Below are 20,317 nucleotides of genomic sequence, written 5' to 3'. Positions count from 1 at the left end.
AGTTTGCAAGAAATGGCATTATGGTGAAGCGTGGTTCAGCTAAAGTTTCACAAGAACTGAAGTCATGCAGCATGAAACATTTGAAGATTAAATATGAGATATCTCCTTGCAAACGCAGCATTTTTTAATAAACTCCTTAGCTAATTTGCTCATGCATGAAAATGATTTATTGCATATAACTTTTTCATGAGATTAAATAAGCACATATATTGCTAAATAACCTTTGAATTTAAATGAACTGCTATATTTAGCACATGTTTATAGTTTCTCACCAGTGTGGGTAAAAATATGTGTGTTTCTAACACACATTTAACTGTGAATATCTAGTTACAAATATCACATTCATGTCATTTCTCATTGTTGCTGGATAAGTATTTGTCTCTTTAATGCACTTGTGTGTGCAGATGATTTACAAACATTGCATTCATGTAAGTTGCCTCCAGTGTGTGTAAACAATTTTATTTTAATGATGCAAATAATTCATCACATACAACTTGTTCATGTGTGATAAAGATTTAATATGACTTTTGAGTATAAATGGCATGAACACACTCATGTTGTTTTGTACCTGTGCGGAAAGCAATATGTACCTTTAACATACTTGCATGTGCAAATAACTTACTATATATACCTGGGGTGGCCAAACTTTATGACGACAACAGCCTCATGGTGGATTTCATGAATTTTCGAGAGCCGCAAATCCATATTTAAACCAGTTAAAAAATAATAAGACATGTTTTCAATGAAAAGAAATGTTTGAAGTAAATTAAGAGTTTCACATTTTATATGCGATTCTCATGGTTACATGTAAATGTAAATAAATATTTTTTTTCCTCTCTGTCCTGTATTCAGGAAAGTAAGTCCCAATAAAATATAAATTTGAAATTAGTGTACTGTGTAGTTGAGCATTCTTCTTTCAGACAGAAAAAGCAAACATATTCTTTTTGTTTCCACCTCCTTTTATAACTGTTGTTTGATTTTATCAGACGTAAGCTAAAATCGGAAAAATATGTATTGTTCTTTAAGAATACAGTTATGTAATACATTTTTCATATGAGTGAGTTATAAATAATTAATTTTAAAAAAGTTGTTTTTTCTTTAACTCAAAATCTTTTAGAAAATAAATGAAGAAATGTAAGTCAACACGCATTGCAGAGAAAACTTTTATTCCCAAATAGGCAATAGAGTGCATTCCAATGAAACTGTCATTTTACGTATACCAGTAGTGTTCAGATTTATCACAGTGTTACCTCTTAAAAATGCAAACCTCAAAATACAACTTTACTACCCAAATCGAAACTCGGACCACATTGTTTATAATTTGAAGATTTGGTAGAGAAATGTGCATAAAAAGAATTATTTTGTAAATTTTTTTTGATAAACTTATTCCTATTTATCTCAAATTCACAGCCAAAACCACTGTGTTTTTGGAACATGAGAGCATGCAGTTTATACACTTGCTATATGGAGAATTCATCGAGCTCTATGCAAGCATTTTGCATTGAATGATCAATATAGGTGTTTTTTTTAATTAACTTGTAAGTTGGAAATTTTTAAGACTGGGCATTGATGATTATTATCAAACATAACTTATAGTCTCTAATATTATGTGATTTGTTTTAATTTTAAAATGTTTTCTATTCTTGCATGCTGATTGGTTTATTTTTCTGTTGCTGTGAAAAGTAAAATATATTATTAGAAAAGACATTTTGTCTTTATAGGATAATGCCTGAATCCTCTAATCAAATCTTCATAGCTCTCCACTGGATGGATAGAAGTAATTGTTGACATGAATTAAACAAAGGTCTTTAAATTTCTTTCTTTTATATTTAACACAAGTAACTTGAAATGTATCTTTTCTTTCTAATAGGAGCTTAAAATATGCCCTGTTAAACAAATAGTAACTCACATTTCTCACATTTGATTTTTTATTTTATGTGAAGAGCAGGGCCAGATTGAAACACAGTTGACCTAGGTAGTTACCAGGATACATAAAGGTATACTGTATTTACTTATATATTCTTCCCTGCTCCCCATTTTTTTTTTTTTTTTTTTTGAATATGATTTAAAGACTGATAGTAACAATGGAAAATGTATCCAAAGATAGAAATTATTTTGTGTAAATAAAAGAAATGTTGTTGAAATTGATAAGACCATTGAAATAAGTGACATAATGCACTTGTGTTAAAAAAATAAGCAGCAGACACTAAAAGAAAATGTACAAATGTAAAGAGGGGAATGGAAACATACAGTTAACACGTGAGGTAAACATTGGATCACCGAATGCAAACAGACAACCAAAATTAGCATAAAACGCAATCCTGGAGTCATACCAAAATTATTAAAAAAAGGGGAGGGGGGTATTCTGGACCTATGCGTCAGCTTGCAAGCAGCGATACCATTACCATTATCTTAGTTGTGTGTCCAGCTTCAGCCTTGCGATTTTAACGAGATCATCTTGGAATCAGAGGTACTTGGTATTATGGTGATTAATATAAAGAAGTGTTATGAAAATCAGCTGAAGTTTCACAAAAACAGAAGTCATGCAACATCAAACATTTGAAGATTAAATTTGAGAGATCCCCTTGCAAAGGCAGCATTCCTTAGCTAAGTCACTCTTGCATGGAAATGATTTATTGCATATAACATTTTCTTTTGTTTTTTCATGAGAGTAAATAAGCAATTGCTAAATGACCTTTGAATTTAGATTAACTCTATATTTAGCACAACAAAAAATTGACTGTTTTTGTAACATGAGAGCTTGCATTGTATAACTCTTGCTATTTGGAGAAGTCACCCAGCTCTATGCAAGCATTTTGCATTGAATGATAAATATGTTTTATTAATCAACTTGTAAGTTGGATTTTTTAAGACTGGGCGCTGATGATTGTTATCAAACTTCAGTTATAATCTCTAATATTTTGTGATTTGTTTTAATTTTTAAATGTTTTCTATTCCTGCATACTGACTTGTCATTTCTGTTGCTGTAAAAAGTAAAACATATTACTATTAGAAAAAAAAAACATTTTGTCTTTATAGGATAGTGTATGAATCCTTTGCTCAAATCTTCATAGCTCTCCACTGGTTAAATACAAGTAGTTGTTTATATGAACTAAACAGAGGCCTTTTCAATCATACTAACATTTCTCTCTTCTATATTTAATGACTTGAAATTATATTTATTTTTTCTTTCCAATAGCAGCTTACAATATAATATGTCCTTTTAAACAAATAATAACACACATTTCTCACATGCGAATTTTATTTTATAAGAAGGGCAGGGCCAGATTGAAGCACAGATGACTTAGGCAGTTACCAAGATATATATACTGTATTTACTCACATATTCTCCCCCCCTCTCCCCAGTTTTTTATTTTTTCAGAATATGATCTAAAGACTTCTGATTGTAGCAATGTAAGATGTATGCACAAATTGTAAATTATTTTGTGAAAATAAATGAAAAAATGCTAAAAGAAAAGGTACGAATGTGAAAAGGGAAAATAAACAAGCAGTTTACATGTTAATTAGAGATTGCATCACCAAAAGACAACCAAAATTAAAATAAAGCACAATACTGGAGTCACAATTGCTAAAAAAAAGAGGGCATGCTGAAACTATGCATCAGTGTGCAAGCAGCGATACCATTACCATTACCTTAGTTGTGTGTCGCGTATCAGCCTTGTGGCTTTAATAAGATCATCTTGAAAAATTGAGCTGGAGGTACTTTGGGTAAAAAGAATGAAGTCACCTAAAAGCCGAAGATTAATCATAAAAATCATTATGAGATGATAAACTGTAGTCATTGCTTAAATTTAAAATTGCAGTTGACAATGATATAAAAAATCTCCGATAGTAAGACTTTGCATTTTTTACAAAAGCATAACACAGAAATAAAAGAATATTGGATAATTAGTTGTCCGAAGAAGCGTGTTTAAATATCCGTAAGTAAAAATATGATACAAACCAGAGAAAAAGTGGACCTCGAACTCTGAATCTGATCGGAGGTGAGAACTTTGTGTTGTGCTAAGTGAGTGTGGAGAAAAGTTGAAAATTCAGGGTAGTCATTCAGACTTCAGGTGAGTTACGATGTACAGTGCAAGGTCGTTTGTACTTCTGCATATCTGTTTGGTCGGAATTTAAAATCTCCAAAGTTTCAGGTAAGTTAGACGTGGGCACGGTTGTGAAATTATTTTTCGCAAGACTTTGAAAGCTCCTCTTCAGTGTTGGTGATCTTAAGGTCAGCATGGATGATACTGTTTCGTAAAAACCATGGGGCATCAGAAATGATGTGGAGAAACTTACTATATTGTAACTTCTTTCGGTTTCAGTTTGGAGTCCCAACCCTTTCTGGAGCTGCATATAGAATGACAGGGTCCATCGTACATAGAGAAATAACTCTTTTATTTTCAATGCTTAGGTGAGAGTTTATTTTTAATAAGGGATAAACTGCCATGAAAGCTTTCTGTGCTTTGATTCAAATGTTATTTACATGCTCCTCGAATTTTAATTTATTGTCCAGATACACTCCGAGATATTTTACTGATTTGTTGAACTGCACTTTGATATTTTGATTTCTAAATTGTAGCTTTTTTTATGTGGAAAAGAATTGCAACAGATTCAAAAGGGTTGATTTTAATGCACCAGTTATCGACCTCATTATGTGCATTCTCAAGAATTTGAAAAGCAGTGTCTGGCCTGCATGACCTGCTAACAGAGTTGTGTAATCTGCAGATTTGAGAAAAAGAGTGCGATGAGGATTAGACATGTCATTAATAAAAATATTACAGAGAATAGTTGAAAGAACAAAGCCTTGTGGAACACCAGCTTGAACTGATTTAAGAGGAGAGAGAGTTCCTGATTTTACTCGAAAATTTTCTACTTTGGACGGAACTATTGATGATTTTCATGACGTAAGTAAGAAAATTATAATTTATCATTTTGTGGATAATTCCAGGATGCCATACTTTTTCAGAGGCCTTTTTCAATGTTGAGGAAGCAGCCAATAACACATTCTTTATTATTAAAACTTAAGCTAATTTGATAATGCCAAGAATTTGAGAATGTTTTTTCTGAAATCCAAATTGGGTAGGAGAGATGCAATTAATATTTGTCAATTCTTGAAGTCTGGTAAAGATGATAGATAAGCAAGGATAGTTCCACGTAATCCGATATGCATGTTCCTAACATGTACTCGCAGTACCCCTGTGGAGAAAATGCTGAATGACTCATATATAATAGCGTAACTTGTTTGGTCACGTGACAAAAACAATTGCATGTGAGATGAAAACGTATTGTGGAACATGTAGAAGTTAATTTATTTGTTGCTGGATAAAACAAAATAAACTTTGTATGCATATTCAATTCCAAATTAAAAATAAACCATTAAAAGTTATAGCTATCAAGGAATATAGAACACGGAGCTATTCAGACATTAACTCATGAAGTATTTTAAAAGAATATAGTAAAGTTAAATTTGCTTTTTACGAAAAGAGAATGTTTATTATACATGTAAAGTACTGAAGAGAAATTTCGTTGAACAAAATATGTAATGATATACAGGAAATTTCATTACCAGAACTTAAGTATTTATAATTGGACTTCAGAATACTGCCGAATGTTTCGTATAAAATATCACAAATGGTGAAATAACATGGGAGATTTTATTCAGTTTTTGGAGAGCGGGAGCTTGAGATGGAGAGATGTTTTTTTTTAATTTCCTTTATAATAAAATTGTTTTTGCATTTTTTTAAATTTTTGTCAGAAGAAGGGGTTAATATTTCATTGGTATGTCTATATTTTCTGAAAATATAAAATGTAATAGTGTTAGCATTTACATTAATAACTGAAATTCTGAAAAAGAATATTGTTTTTGATTATTTGAAAGTATAAAGCAACTTCTAATGATGTCTTTTTTTTGAAAAGGTATGTGACGACAAAGTGGAGCATTATTTGGTCACTAGTAAAGTATCGAAAACCAATGAATGTTTGTTTTGTATGTGGGCATTTGACTGCATGCTAAGTTATGCAAATAACAGGAAAAATATAAAGCACTCAAAAACCTGGAAATGATCATTATGATATTTTTAGACAAAGTTGACATAAGGAATTCATAATTTCAATTATTGTTTAATTCCTGTTAAATAGTTATTAAATAATAATACATCTGCATGAAAGAATTTATATTGTTGATTTACAGTTATCTAAGAGATTTCACGAGACAGTAGAATTTTATTGTATTAAAAAATATGAATGCAGTATTTATAACCTTTAATATATAATAGATAACTCAAAATTTAAAAACATTGTGCCATCTATGGCGTTGACCACCCATTCATTACATAATTTTTATTTATACTTTTCCCACATACCAGTAGATTGCAACTAAAAAAATGTGACTTATGAATCTAAAATAGCTGGATTGTCCTGACATAAATATAGCAATATATCCAAAGCAAAAGTAAATTCTGTTTATGTGAAATATGTGCATGACACTTTACATAATTTTATTTTATATTTTCCTTACACCAATAGATTGCAATTAAAAAAAGAAGAGGCTTACAATTACAAAATAGCTGTACTGTCCTGACATAAACATTAACATTACATCCAAATCTAAAATAATTACCTATGCATTAAACTGTGTTACCTCAGTATGTTTTTTTATAAATATCAGACTGGCTTGGATCATGTTAATAGTTTAACAGATGGAAAATTGAGCTTGACAGTATGATAAGCAACTGCAGTTTTTCACCATCATATTAGTAGGGATAATTTTGAAGACATAGTTTATGACATCATGTGTATACATTACAATAAAGTGAAGATCCGAATTCAATATATTACTCTTCCAAACATATTGAAATAATGCCTATTTGTAATATAACATGAGGTAAATTTCTGAGGAAAAAAATCTGAACATATATTAATTAAAGCTTAATAAGAAACACTAAACAGCAGCACTAGTTTTCAGGAAATGAGAAAGTGAAAGAAAGAAATATTAATTAGGAGATATGTAAAATGACATGAAAATATATGTGTGTGATAAAAATGCATAAAACCTAACAAGTTAAGTAAATTGTTTCATCAAAGAATAAAAGTTTCTATTATTGATTTACTGCGAATGATTTAATTGTATTTATGTGTACATTTAAAAAGTGTGTGCAAAACATTCGTTCAGCACACGTTTTAGTGATATCAACACTTAATGCACATACCATAATATACACAGTATAAGAATTACCTTGCAGAATAAAGTGGGTGAATTTGAACAACATAGGGACATTTCTTTAGATCAAATATTAGAAGAAAATCTTAATTGCATTTGCTCGACTTTGTACTTTTCCACAGTCGTCAAAGGAGGCAGCCTGCTCCACTGACGTCAATGAAAAAGGCACATTAACTTCGTCGTCCGTAACGCGGCTCAAGCGTTCTACATTTTAAAACTTTCAAACGTTTAAAACGCTTTCTAAATGTTTACTTGCTTGAGTTTTTATTTTTGTTTGTTCTAATACCTCCTAGAGGATGGAACATGGCTGGGCTGCTGGATGTCCTCGTTTATGGTTATGGTTCGGCGCTCCCCTAAAAAGTCATTAAATCAAGTCGATTAGGAGGACGGGAGCTGCGCCGTTTTCTGTACCTCCTAGAGGGTAGCACTAATCAAGCATTCTATTTCTAATTGAATTTGCCCCGGGTTTTATGAATATTCGCGCCATTTTACATAAGATACAAGACAGCGAGAGATGAGATGGCTTCAACGTCTACTCAGCACAAAAAGAGAAAAAAATGAGGTTGTGGATTGGAAAGACAAGAAGGATATACGTTTGATGAGTACAGTCCATAATAACGATGATTGATGTTGGAACAGGGAAAAGAACTGTAAAAAAAAAAAATATTCTAAAAGATTACAACAACAAAGTGGGGGGAGTGGACCGCCTGGATCAAATGTTATCAAATTATCCTACTGTTAGAAATAAGCAGAGATATTATTTTCCCATTATGCTTTATTTCCTTATAATTTTACTTAATATTCATTGACGTTCATCCACTACGAAAGTCATGTATGGAAAGTTATGATGTACAGAGAAATAAATATTACACACTACGAAAAACAGACGGCCGCTGGGAGCAAATTTTCACGGACAGGAGAGGACGGCAAAAGGGTTAAAGCCGATCTCTTTCATCAAAAGACAGACGCAAGAACAATTACTGTCTCATGGCAACAAAGATAAGATCACGGCACCACGAGTCGTCGGATCTTTCAGTTTATCCCAAAAGTCAAGACCGATACACAGTCCCACACATATTTTATGATGCAGTTTTCAACTGCGGCATGGCCCATTCCTCACGTACAAATTTCGCTTTGGATTCGTAGATAATGACACCTGCGAATATGGTGAAGTAGCTGACCCTGACCATCTATTCTTTTCATGCACCCTCAGAGCCCAATACAGGCTCAAAAAGCCTAATGACAGTTACTGGCACCAATGGTAAACTACAAAGAGACTACTACAAACTACAGAAAGGTTTCAAGCTACAAAGAGACTAAGACAAGACCAGTTAAAGATCAAGGCTATGTCTCTAATTAGTAAGATTATTAGTAAGGTGATGTCTCTAATTAGTAAGGTTTGATGAGTCAGTGTTGGCCATGGTCACTGAGATACGATGTGACCAGCCAGCAAATGTCTGCCAGTGTGTGTACTGCACTGAACCCTAAGGGCTTTTAAGTTGACCACTATGGTCTTTACTGCAAATTTGCACTCCTGTTCCTGGGCCCTGCATTATTCAGCATTCATCTACTGGCAGACATTTGCTGACTAGTCACATCGTATCTCAGTGACTATGGCCAACATTGACTCATCAAACTTTACTAATTAGAGACATCAGCTACCGCACGGCTACTTACTTCTGACTGTCAACTGTAATTACATTATAATGCATCATCTTCATATGGAGGTGTGCACTAGCACATGACCTACACAGTACATAACTCTCAACTAATGTATATTCGTAAAGCTCCTACACTGTTCTGTCTGTACCTCATAGGTGGCAATTACTAGCATTTCTCTATATTTTGTTTGAATTTCTATACATATAATTGTACCAATATCATATGAATGCCTATTATTAACTTTGTAACTCGATGTAAATCTACGCACATGTATCTCTTCACCATATGTAATGCAACAACATTGTAAGTATTTCGATATTCAGTTGTAATCCCCTATTAATTGATTTATGCAGTATGATAATTGAATGGCATGCAATTCCGTATGAGTATACCCAGATAGTATATCGGGGGCCGAAGCCAGCTCTGCGGTTTAAGCATTAGTGGACAAACCAGTTAGCGTACATGGTTTAAAAAATCTTTTAAGAACTGTTCCCACGGGGGATTATCTGAGCTAACGGGGAAAACTGACATAGCCGACCCAGCTCCAAAACCAGTTTTTTCCCATAGGGCAGCAAGTTGAAAAATTTGAACTACAGGCACAGCATAGTTAGTTGACACATGACACTGACTCCACTGAAATATGTGAAAAAAGGGTATTTAAATTAATACGTGTTTAACTGATGTAGCCATGAATAACGTGTGATGTGATAATTTTTTGTAATCATAGGCCTGACATATTGAGTACCTAAAAGGTGAAATGAAAGCAATGATGAAGGGAAAAATAGATCAATAAAAATATGGTGGGAATTCAAAAGCTGTTTCCTGTTATTTACCAACTGTTGTCGCATATTCCTTGTTACACATACATTAGTTTTCACACACTATTCACTACAGTACATATATTAGTTCTAGACAAACTCTAAAGATAAGGACCGCAGTTCACATTTTTAAACACGTCCTTTTTAAAAGTAGTACGTACAATAATCATTTTATGAATTAAACTAGAAACTCAGAAAATTTTCCTCGCACACTAAAAGGTTTTATTTATGTGTCATTGATCACATGGCATATTTCCAAGTGGATATTGAATTCACATCTTTTTATATATAAGCGGCTAAAGTGTGTGTCGCCGTTAGTTTATTGTTGCCACTCGGAAAAATGAGCGCGGAAATTAACGTTTTCGCAGTTTTTAATTAATATATCTGCCGATTAAAGTCGTATGAAGATGAGAACGGTATCGATGGATTCGGAGAATTTTTTGGAATCCAAAGATACGCGTCTGAAATTTCGATTCGGCGCCGTTCCGTAGATAGTCGAGAAAAAAAAATTTGGCACGTAGCCAAATCCCTCTAATAAGGAAAACCCAAAAACGAAAGTGGAAAATGTACGGAAAACGTAGGGGAAAATTAGTTTTTAATTAATATCTCGGCTAATTAAAGCCCCCAAGAAGACGCGAATGGTCAAAATGGCGTGCCACGGACCTGCGGAATCCAACGGTGTGCTTCGCTAAGGCCGGGAGCCAGCCGTTTCGGAGAAGATGATGTTACTTCACCCCATATATATATATGCGGCTTAAGTGTCTGTTTGTCGCCGATAGTTTATTGGTTGTTTGCGTAACTGTACTAGCCAATGGGGCGAAGTTGCCACGGCACAGGGTTCCCGTTTCAATTGAGACGTAGACAATTTCCTGTAAAACTTACCTTTGCTATGACCATAGATAAATCTCAGGGTCAAACGCTTAAGCTTGTTGGCATTTTTTTACCTGAGCCTGCATTTGGACACGGTAAACTTTATGTTGCCTGTTCAAGAGTTCATGAAAGAACGGACGTAAAATTAAAAATAATGGATGGTCCTCTGCAAGGCGAACTTAAAAATGATGGAAAGATCTACACAAGAAATGTTCTGTACAAAGAGATCTTTGACATGTGAATTAACATTTTATTATTTAAATTACTATTATTTATTGAGCTAGCGGTGGTTCTTAAGAAATGCACCGCCACTGCCGCCACTGGTTGTCTTCATTGCACTCTGCTTTAAGCATTTAAGCAAGTAGATCGGGGAAACCCCGTGGGGCAGTAAGCAAAGGGGTGTCGTCGCCGACTGCCCTGGGTAATTCTGTTTAAATTAGCAGACACCTTTGCACAAGTCATTTTAATTACAATTTATAATATCTAGAACAGCGGTTATTTCGTATGACAGCCCGGCCTTCTAGTATTTTTAATATCCTGATAATGGCACAAACCAATCAACAGAAATACAATCTCCTAAACACTGATTATGGGAAGAATCAGACCCATCAGGAACACTATTAAATTAGTGACGTGGAACGCATGCAGCGTCCAATACAAACTTAAGGAACTCACTAATTTTTTAATTAAACATAAGATCGATATATCAGTCTTATGTTTACTACGCATTCTACACCAAGCACTGGAGTGAATATTTCCAACTTTCAAGTGTTATCGTTGCGATAGACTGAGTCACAGAGGTGGCAGCGGTCGCCATCTATGTTAAAAATTCGCTGCAATCCTGCATGATTAATGAAAATAGGAATAACGGACAAGAACTGGTCATTGTTTTTGTGCTATTACCATATTATGATATTATTTTACCGTAGGGCAGAATCCCTTGGAAGAGCGCATTCTTGCAAGTATTTTGGATACAGATAAGCAGGTAATACTTGCAGGTGATCTCAATGAAAAAAAAAAAAAAAAAAAAAAAAAAAAAAAACCACTCAGTGGTTTTTGCAGAAAAACTAATTGTAATGGTGAAAAGTCTTCGAATTTCTTAATATACACCTTGTTTATTTCTACGCACAAACTGAGTACACATTCCTCCCAGATAATCCAGCAAGAGGAGACATCTTAGGCTTAGGTATTTCCACTACTTCTGTCCCAATTTATCTGAAAGTATTTCAAGCGTTAAATTCAGATCACTATCCTATAATCGCCACCTCAGACACTACTAAAAATATAGACTATCTTAAGACCACTGCCTGAAAACCTTTTAATGGCTTGCTCTGCAAAAATCCACCAGACACTAATAGCCTCAAGACGACTCAGGATATTAATTTTGCTATTAGCAAGCTGACCATTAAATTTCATACAGCTTATAATAAAGCCGCTCGTAAGATTCTTTCTTCACTTCCCTGACAAATTGCCGCCTCACATCAAAAACAAATTAAACAACGGAATAGGCTTAGAAAGAGGTTTCATTTAACCTGGGATTCCAACACGAAAAAGCATTTAAATAGACTTAATAAGACCATTAAAATGCTGGAGTCTGACGTTTTCATTTCTTCTTTTCGGTACCGTCGCATGACTTATAGAAGGGCTAGGTTTCTCTTCAGTTCTCTGCTTCTTGGGTTGTGGAACGGGTGACGTTACTTCTGGACCTTCTACTTCTTTTACGCTTGAGTCCTGCAAGAAACTTTCAAAAGAAGTCCTGCAAGAAAACAGTCCTGCAAGAAACAAGGATTTCAAAATCATTTTGATTATAATATTTTTCACCTGGTCGGGACTTGCTTTACAGATTTCCCCTCTCTCGTTCTTAAGGTACAATACGACTCCCTTGATTTCCTGAATTACATAGGGGCCTTCAAATTTTGGAGCTAACGTTGCAGTAAAATTATCTGGGGCACTTGATAAAGAAAATTTCCGCTTCAACACTTTATCTCCAACTTTAAAATCTGCTTCACGGCGTTTTCTATCATAATATACTTTCTGCCTATTTCTTGCCGTATCCGAGCTTTTAACCGCCTGGTCAATAAGTGTTTGCACATCTTTCTGTTTAAATTCTTGCTCTCTTTGTTGCACAAAGAATAATTTATCTAATGGCGTAATTAACTTTCGTCCTAAAAATAATTCTGCTGGAGTTTTCCCGTAGTATCGTGATTTGCCGTTCTTAAAGCATAAGCTAACACATTTATGTAGCCATCCCAGCGCTTGTGATGAGTGCTAACATAACTTCGAATTATTTTTACAATGTTTTTTTTAACTCCTTCTGCTATGTTTGCCTGTGGTCTATACGGAACCATTTTGATATGGCGTATGCCAAGTCCAGTGCATATGTTTTCAAATATTTGGCTAACGAATTGTTTACCGTTATCGCTAATGACTTTTATCGGTGCACCGTATTTTAAAATGTATCTGTGTAAGAATGCATCTGCGACTGTTTTGGCTGACGCGCGTTTAAGTGGAAGAATTTCCGGCCATTTTGAAAAATGATCTACAATTACTAAAAGAAAACGATTTTTATTTAACTCACTCTGGGGAAAAGGACCAAGAAGATCTATGCCTAAAATTTTATTCGGAAATGTAGCGCGAATGTACCGGCCGGGCTGTAATTAATATAATTTATTAACTGACATTTATTGCAGGACCTGACATACGCAGTCACTATTTTGTATAATTGCGGGAAATATACCGCCTCGCGTACCCTTTTTAAAGTCTTTCTGACCCCTAAATGACCCGCTGTTTTCGCGTCGTGTAATTCCTTCAAAACGCTTAACCGAAGCTTGGCTGGGATGACTGGTTTGTATTCGAGATTTTCGTTTGTTGTTTTCGTATAAAATAATAAATTATCTATTATTTCATAGTTTTCTGCTCTATTTCTTATCGCATCGATATCTGTGTGTTCAAAGCTTTCGGGGTCTTTCAAATACGCATAGATACTTCCAAATTCAGGATCAGCTTTAAATTCAGCAATAATTGTATCTCTAGAAACTAAAATTTTTGAAGTCAACACAGCGCATTTAAGTTCACTGCCTTCATCGTCCAGTTTTATACGACAAAGTGCGTCAGCTACATTGTTTTCCTTACCCGGTTTATATTTAATTATGAGATTATATTCTTGGAGTTTTAAAGCCCATCTTATTAACCTGGGCGTTAGGTTTTTCCCCGAGTAAAGTCTACCAACAGCCGCATGATTCGAAAAGACTGTTACTGGCGCTTTGCCGAAATAAACTCGAAATTTGTGTACATCCATTAATACGGCTAATGTTTCTCTCTCTGTAGCTGTATAATTCCTTTGTGTATGATTCAACGTTTTACTAAAAAATGCCAAAGGATGGCCATTTTGCATAAGAACCGCACCCACAGCATAGTCCGACGCATCTGCTGCAATTTCCAGGTTTTCGTCCCCCTCCGGGAATTTCAAAACAGGGGCATTGATGAGCGCTTCTTTTAACCTTTCGAATGCGGTATTTGCTTCTGCTGTCCACGTGAATTTACTTTTCTTTCTTTTAATTACTAACAAAGGTTCAACAATATCAGCAAAATCTTTTATGAATGGCCGATAATAAGAACATAAACCCAAGGAAAGAAGAAAGTTTCTTGGCGGTGTTGGGAGGTGGGAAATGCTTGATTGCTTTTATTTTTGAATCTTGAGTTTCTATACCCTTTTGCGAAATTTTATAAACCAGATATTTAAATTCTTTAGTTGCGAACTTGCATTTTGAGGCGTTAATTGTAAGACCGGCCTCTTTTAATAATTTTGAAACTTCTTCAACGTACTATTCGTTATAATTATATCATCTAGATATATTAAAGTCGATTTTCCTAGGACAGGCTTTAGAACAATGTCCATAGCTCTCTGGAATGTTGATGGGGCCCCACACAACCCAAAGGGCATGCGTAAAAATGCATAAGTGCCCGATTTTGTTATAAACGTGGTTTTATGTATGTCTTCGGGTCTCATAGCTATTTGATAGTAGCCAGACGTTAAGTCCAAAGTAGTCATGTATCTTGTAGATTTAATCTCTCTAATAATTTCCTCTATAACCGGCAAAGGGTAAACTGGGAATTTAGTAATACTATTAAGTTTTCTGTAATCGATAGCAAACCTCCAAGCCCTTTTATCCGAAGGAGGAAACTCGTTCTTTTTCCTACATAGTACGACTGGACTCGCGTACTCACTATTTATGGGCGTTATTATTTTGTTCTTTAACATTTCCTGAATATGTTCTATGATTTGGTCTTTTTGTTTATCATAGCGGTAAGGTTTAGTCCTACAGGGTTTGTCGGCAGTTAACTGTATCTCATGCGTAAATATTTGACAGCTACCAGGCCGTTCTGAAAACAAGTTTTGAAAAAGTACTCACCACTTGCTGGATGGCTTGACTTTCATGGTCACTCAAATGGCTAAGGTCAACTTGCGGTTGTTCCACTGGTTCCACCACCCTCCGATCCATCTCCAACACGATAGAACTTTCCTGCAAATTCAGTTTGGCCTTCGCGGCTTTTAAAAACTCCATACCTAAAATAAGTGGACTTTGCAAATTTTTTACTACAAAAATTAATACTTTAAGGCTTTCGTTTTGAACTTGAATTTTTAAAGATAGTTTTCCAATACAATGACAAGTTTGTCCTTGCGCTGCTATGGTTTCTGTGTTTTTATTTTTAAATAATCGAAACCTATTAAAGTTCTTAAAAAAATATCACTCATAAAATTACCTTCTGCTCCTGTATCGATGAGGGCTTCTACTGGTACATGGCCAACCAGGACTTGTATAATTGGTAATTGTGAGTTCTTTACGATGACCGTATTTAAGTGTCTTCTTGAGGGTTTTTCAAAACTTCCGGGGTCTGGACCCTCGCTTTCACAGGCCCCTCTCTACTCGCTTAAAGCTTTTCTTTCAACTTCTGCCTTCTGGGTACGCGGACGGTTGTTTTCAAATTTCCTTTTTGGGCCTTGACCTTCGAGCTTCGATGAGTTAGCTTGATAGCTCTTTCCCCCATAAGAGCGGTTTGCATTTCTGGTCTGCTCATTTGAAGATTGCCTTCGGATACTTTGAGAATACGATGCCCCTCTAGCTTTTTCCGCTATTCTGTGATTTTGGAACTTGACCGCTAATTCGAAGAGCTCCTGCAATGTGCTTGGGTTTCTAATTTCGAAGTAGTCTTGAACTGCAGGTAACAATCTTGGTAAGATTATTTCAATAATCTCCGCGTCGGGTTTCTTTCCATACAGCATATCCGTCAGCTTAATTTTTCGCAGAATAAAGTCCATCAACTCTTCTATATTCCGTTGGTAAAAACTATACAGTTCGGCTTCTAGCCTTGCTCGATCTTTCACTATGGAGAAGGCCTTTAATAACGATTTTTTGAAATTTTCAAATGTATATGTCTGGCCTCCGAATTCTCCTAATAAAAATTTGCCTATATTCTTCCACCATAGCGCGGCCTGTCCTCTTAGTGCAGATGTGGCGATGCCAACGTTTTGTCTTTCAGGCACAGGGTAGAGCTGGAAGTGATTGTCGAGGCATTCTAGAAATATCGCCACCGAATTTTTTCCGTCGAAATTGACGTTTGGCTTGATTGACGCTGTTATCGTCTGGACCAGGTATCCAAATCCTTCCAATTGGCTTGCCATTTCTTGTTGTTCCAACTTCCATCCAATTTTCGGCAATTTCAGTTCGACAAGTGTTGGGGCGCTAATGTTATGTTGCGCGTTTCCAACCTGCACGCAACAATAGTGGTGACTGCTAAGAACTGGAAAGTAGGCAAAGGTTTATATCCCTTTTTATTCAACTTTAGAAATTACAAATGCGTGCTCTTGACGCTCACAAACTACGCCGACCCGGCGGTAAAATAAAAATAAGAAACTAAAAAAAGAATAATAACAAGTGACTAACTACGAGGCTCTCTAAACGTAACTAACCTCACCGCGTTCTAAGATACCGCTGATAATTCAGCAAACTTCTGAATATTACGTTGAAAAATTAACAATCTACCGAGGCAAGCACACAGGCCGAAACGCGTGGTTCTTCAATTTCTAACTAGCCACCTCCACGCTCGTGAAGCAAGAAAGCACAACTTCGAACTCGTTTCCCTTCTATTTAACTCAGAGTACTTCCCCGGACAATTTGAATCCTTTGCGTGTTCTACTAAAATTTACATACTCTGGCATTGGCAATTCCAGAGGAAAGTAAGGCATGAAAGGAAAGATATTTTAAACTTAAAGTAAATGTTAGTTAAAATAAATATAAACCCTACACCCCTTAATGCAAATAATTATATCCTAATAAAAAATTAACCAACTTTGCGTTAAAAATTTGCAAAACTTTTCAGTATCTTACAAACAGTGAAATAAGCAAAAATTAACATGAAAACAACTCAAAAAACATAAAATTCCGCGCAGAATTTTCGTAAAATATCTAAGTGCTTACGTTTCATGACGATTTGAAAATGGAGTGTGTAGAGTAAAATCTCGCTTTCCTATAGCCCATTATGTCTCAAAATGACGCGATTTCATCACAAAACATAAAATAAAAAAAATTCAAATTCGAATTTCGAAAAAATCGCTTCAAGGTGCACCGGCCCTTGTCTAGATACACCTATGTAGCAAATTTTGTAGCCGTGTGTCTATTAGCTTACGCGCAGCGCGAACGAAAGAAACACACACAACACACAGACAGACTCTTTCTTTTATTATATGTAGAGATATCATATGGCAAATTTGGAATAATTCTTAAAATAGAAGAAAAATATATGTAGAATAATACATCAAGTATACAATAACACATAATGTGCCATTATAACAAAATTTTGAATTTTCCAAATTTGGAATAAAATGCTAAAACAGAATATATCATGAAAAATACTGAATAATACTTAAAATATGGGAAATAAAATATAGCTTAATGAATAAAGTATAGAATAGTACATAATATATCATATAATAAAATTATAATTTTGAATAAAGTGCTAAAATATAGAATAATATATGATACATCATATAATAAAATAAATAAAATAGAAGTATAATATGTAGAAGAGAATAAAATTGTATTTTAGAGTTCATGATCACAAATAGTTTTCAGTATTCATTAGGCAGAGTTCATAAGTCACTAAAGTGTTCATGATTACAGAGATCATAAAAAGTTTCTCGTTTAAGTTCATATATTTTACATGACTCATACAATATTCATAGCTCATTTTTGTCATGACACAGCAAATCAATATCATGGCTCACCTTTTCAGTTCTAGTTTACTCTGACGACTCAGTTTTATATTTCATTCTGTTTATTATGGATTTTGCAAGGCTTTTTTTATTACGATCAGTACAAATAAGTATTTGTGACAAAGATCGAGAATTATCTTAAAATTCTACAGAGATGAAAATTAAATATTTTGTTATATTTCGTCTGTTGTAGATGGGGTTACTCTGCATAGATTTAATCCAATTGTGTTAAGTTTTGGTAAATTTGTTTCATATTAGAATGAAGATGTTGAAGTTTGCTGATCGTTCTTTTGAATGATATATCAATATTTCTGGGGGCGCGAATATGAAAAGTGTTCTTGAGAAGAGATGAGAAAAGACAGTGATCACTGTCTCCTTTCTAGCAGCATATACAGAAGTCAGTGTCTATTAAGTTTCTTTGATGAAAATAAACACGATATGGCCCATGGCCAGTAATATTACATGTTAAAAAGGATTATGTACTCTTGGTGTCAGTATTGCAATAGGGCTAGAACTAGTAATTTCGTCGACCTGTAGATGCGTTATTCCATTGTTCTTGGCATATTTGGGAATTTGTTCTTTTATGAGCAGTCGAAGATAAGATTTGGGAAATTTCGTATATAGAAAATTGCTTTCTTGATTAGGAACAGCTTCTTTGCAAGTTTGTCTTCTTTGCAAGTTACCGGCATTTCTACTATGGCCTTTTATCCATGATATATGAATTTTTAAATTATCTGTTTTTTTAGAGATATTATTGATGTCATAAGCAATAGAAGTCTGATTTTCTGGGTTAGAGATAGCATAGATGGCAGATTGACGGTCAGTATTAATATTTGATTCTATAATTAAATACTTCAATTGAATTGTTTTTAGTTTTAGTGTTTATTGCTGTTTTTATTTTTGTGTGTGATACAGCAGGAGAGTTCTATTGTAAGGAGCAGGGCACATTTCGTAATCCTCTGTGATGTATATGGTTTTGTTATAAGTAATATTATGGCGAAGTTGATATATTGTAAAATAAATTGCTTCCTGAATGGATTCGACATGGAGTGGAATAGTTCCAGCTAAGATATTAAGAGTAGTACTGGAGGTATTTCGAAAGCCTCTCGTAATATTAAGTGTAAATTGTCGTTGTGTTGAGGTAAGAATTTTTTTTTCTTGTGGTTATAGGGAATGTCCAGATGGCAGAGCCGTAGGTAATAATTTTGGTTATTACTGTACGATATAGTAATTTGGTGATATGGCGATTTAAACCCCAGTTTGTGCCATGCACATGTCAAAGATTTTGACTTATAGAATGTGTACGAATTTTAAGTTCTTTGAGATATTCGATAAGATGTTGTTTTCATGTATTATAATTTCCTAGGTATTTGATTGATTTAGTATGCTTGATTTCTTTCGCCATTTATTTTAACAGAAAGTTGCTTAGTAATATTTTATCCAGGTTTATTATTTGTCATGATTCTAGATTTGGAGGATTAAATTTCAAGTTTAATTTTCTTGCATTTTTGCTGGAATATGGCTTTAATTTCTTGACAATTTCTTCGAAGGATTAAATTGGACCTTCCACTGATAACAAATGCGACATCATCGGCGAAAGCAGAATTTTAGCAAAAGGAAGCCAGACACTTTTTATAATTTTATTAAATGTAATATCCCATAATTCTGCGCTCATACATGCACCTTGTGAACATCCACGAACTTGTTTTCTTCTGATAAAAGTATAATTATATAAAATGAGATTATGGCGATTATCAAGGAAATTATTGATTATTTGATAGATATTATAATTACATTCAATATTTCTAAGTGCTTCTTTAATTGAAGGCCGCTATAATGAATCAAAGGCTGATTTAAGATCTAAGCTGATTATTGCGGAGTGTAGGTTATTGATTTTATTAACATCGATTTGATTTAGGACTGCATTGGTTGCATGAATGGTAGATTTTTGCTGCCTAAATCCATACTGATTTTCCTTGATGAATTTTTGATGGTGAAAATGGTATTCAAGTCTTCCTATAATACAACGTTCAAGTATATGTCGAAGAGCTTGAAGAAGGTTAATTGGCCGATAGGAATTAGGATTATCAGGAGCTTTTTTCTTTTTGAGGAAGAGTGTGATTTGTCCTGTTTTTAAGCAGTCTTGTAAAATACAAAGTTGAAGACATTCATTGCAGATTAGAATTAGCTTACGATTAGTTTTATGTATAATTTTAATGCAGATTCTATCTGCTCCAGGAGCATTTTTGTTATTGAGTTTTTTAATAATTCGATTGAGTTCCATGGATGTAAATGGGATATCATTTTCGTGGAAGTAGATTAAAACGAATTAATCTTTGTTCAGTTGAATCATCACATATGCTTTCATTTGGTAGAATAACATCAAGGATGTTTTCTAAAGTGATCTTCGTAACATTTTTATCATTATTTCCCGTATTAGTGACTGTAAGTTGCGTTGGGTGTAAGATT

General features: G+C 34.3%; 1 protein-coding gene across 2 annotated transcripts in view; it reads left to right on the top strand.

Moving 5' to 3' along the window:
* The window catches only part of LOC146993792 (uncharacterized), a 28,284-nt gene extending 27,395 nt beyond the window's left edge, over positions 1 to 889 (top strand). For both annotated transcript variants that reach the window (XR_015043895.1, XM_085826542.1), the window contains exon 3: positions 3 to 889. Coding sequence is in view for 1 of the 2 variants with exons in the window: in XM_085826542.1 (XP_085682668.1) it covers positions 3 to 43 (41 nt within the window). In the remaining variant the exon portion in view is untranslated. The remainder of the gene's footprint in view (positions 1 to 2) is intronic.
* The last annotated feature ends 19,428 nt before the right edge of the window (positions 890 to 20,317 follow it).

The sequence above is a fragment of the Stegodyphus dumicola genome, chromosome 11, assembly GCF_044657685.1.
Source record: "Stegodyphus dumicola isolate Sdum_Otavi_A_Nest chromosome 11, ASM4465768v1".
Lineage (NCBI taxonomy): Eukaryota > Metazoa > Arthropoda > Arachnida > Araneae > Eresidae > Stegodyphus > Stegodyphus dumicola.
The sequence above is the reverse complement of the archived record's forward strand: the minus strand, read 5'-3'. Positions and strand labels throughout refer to the sequence as shown.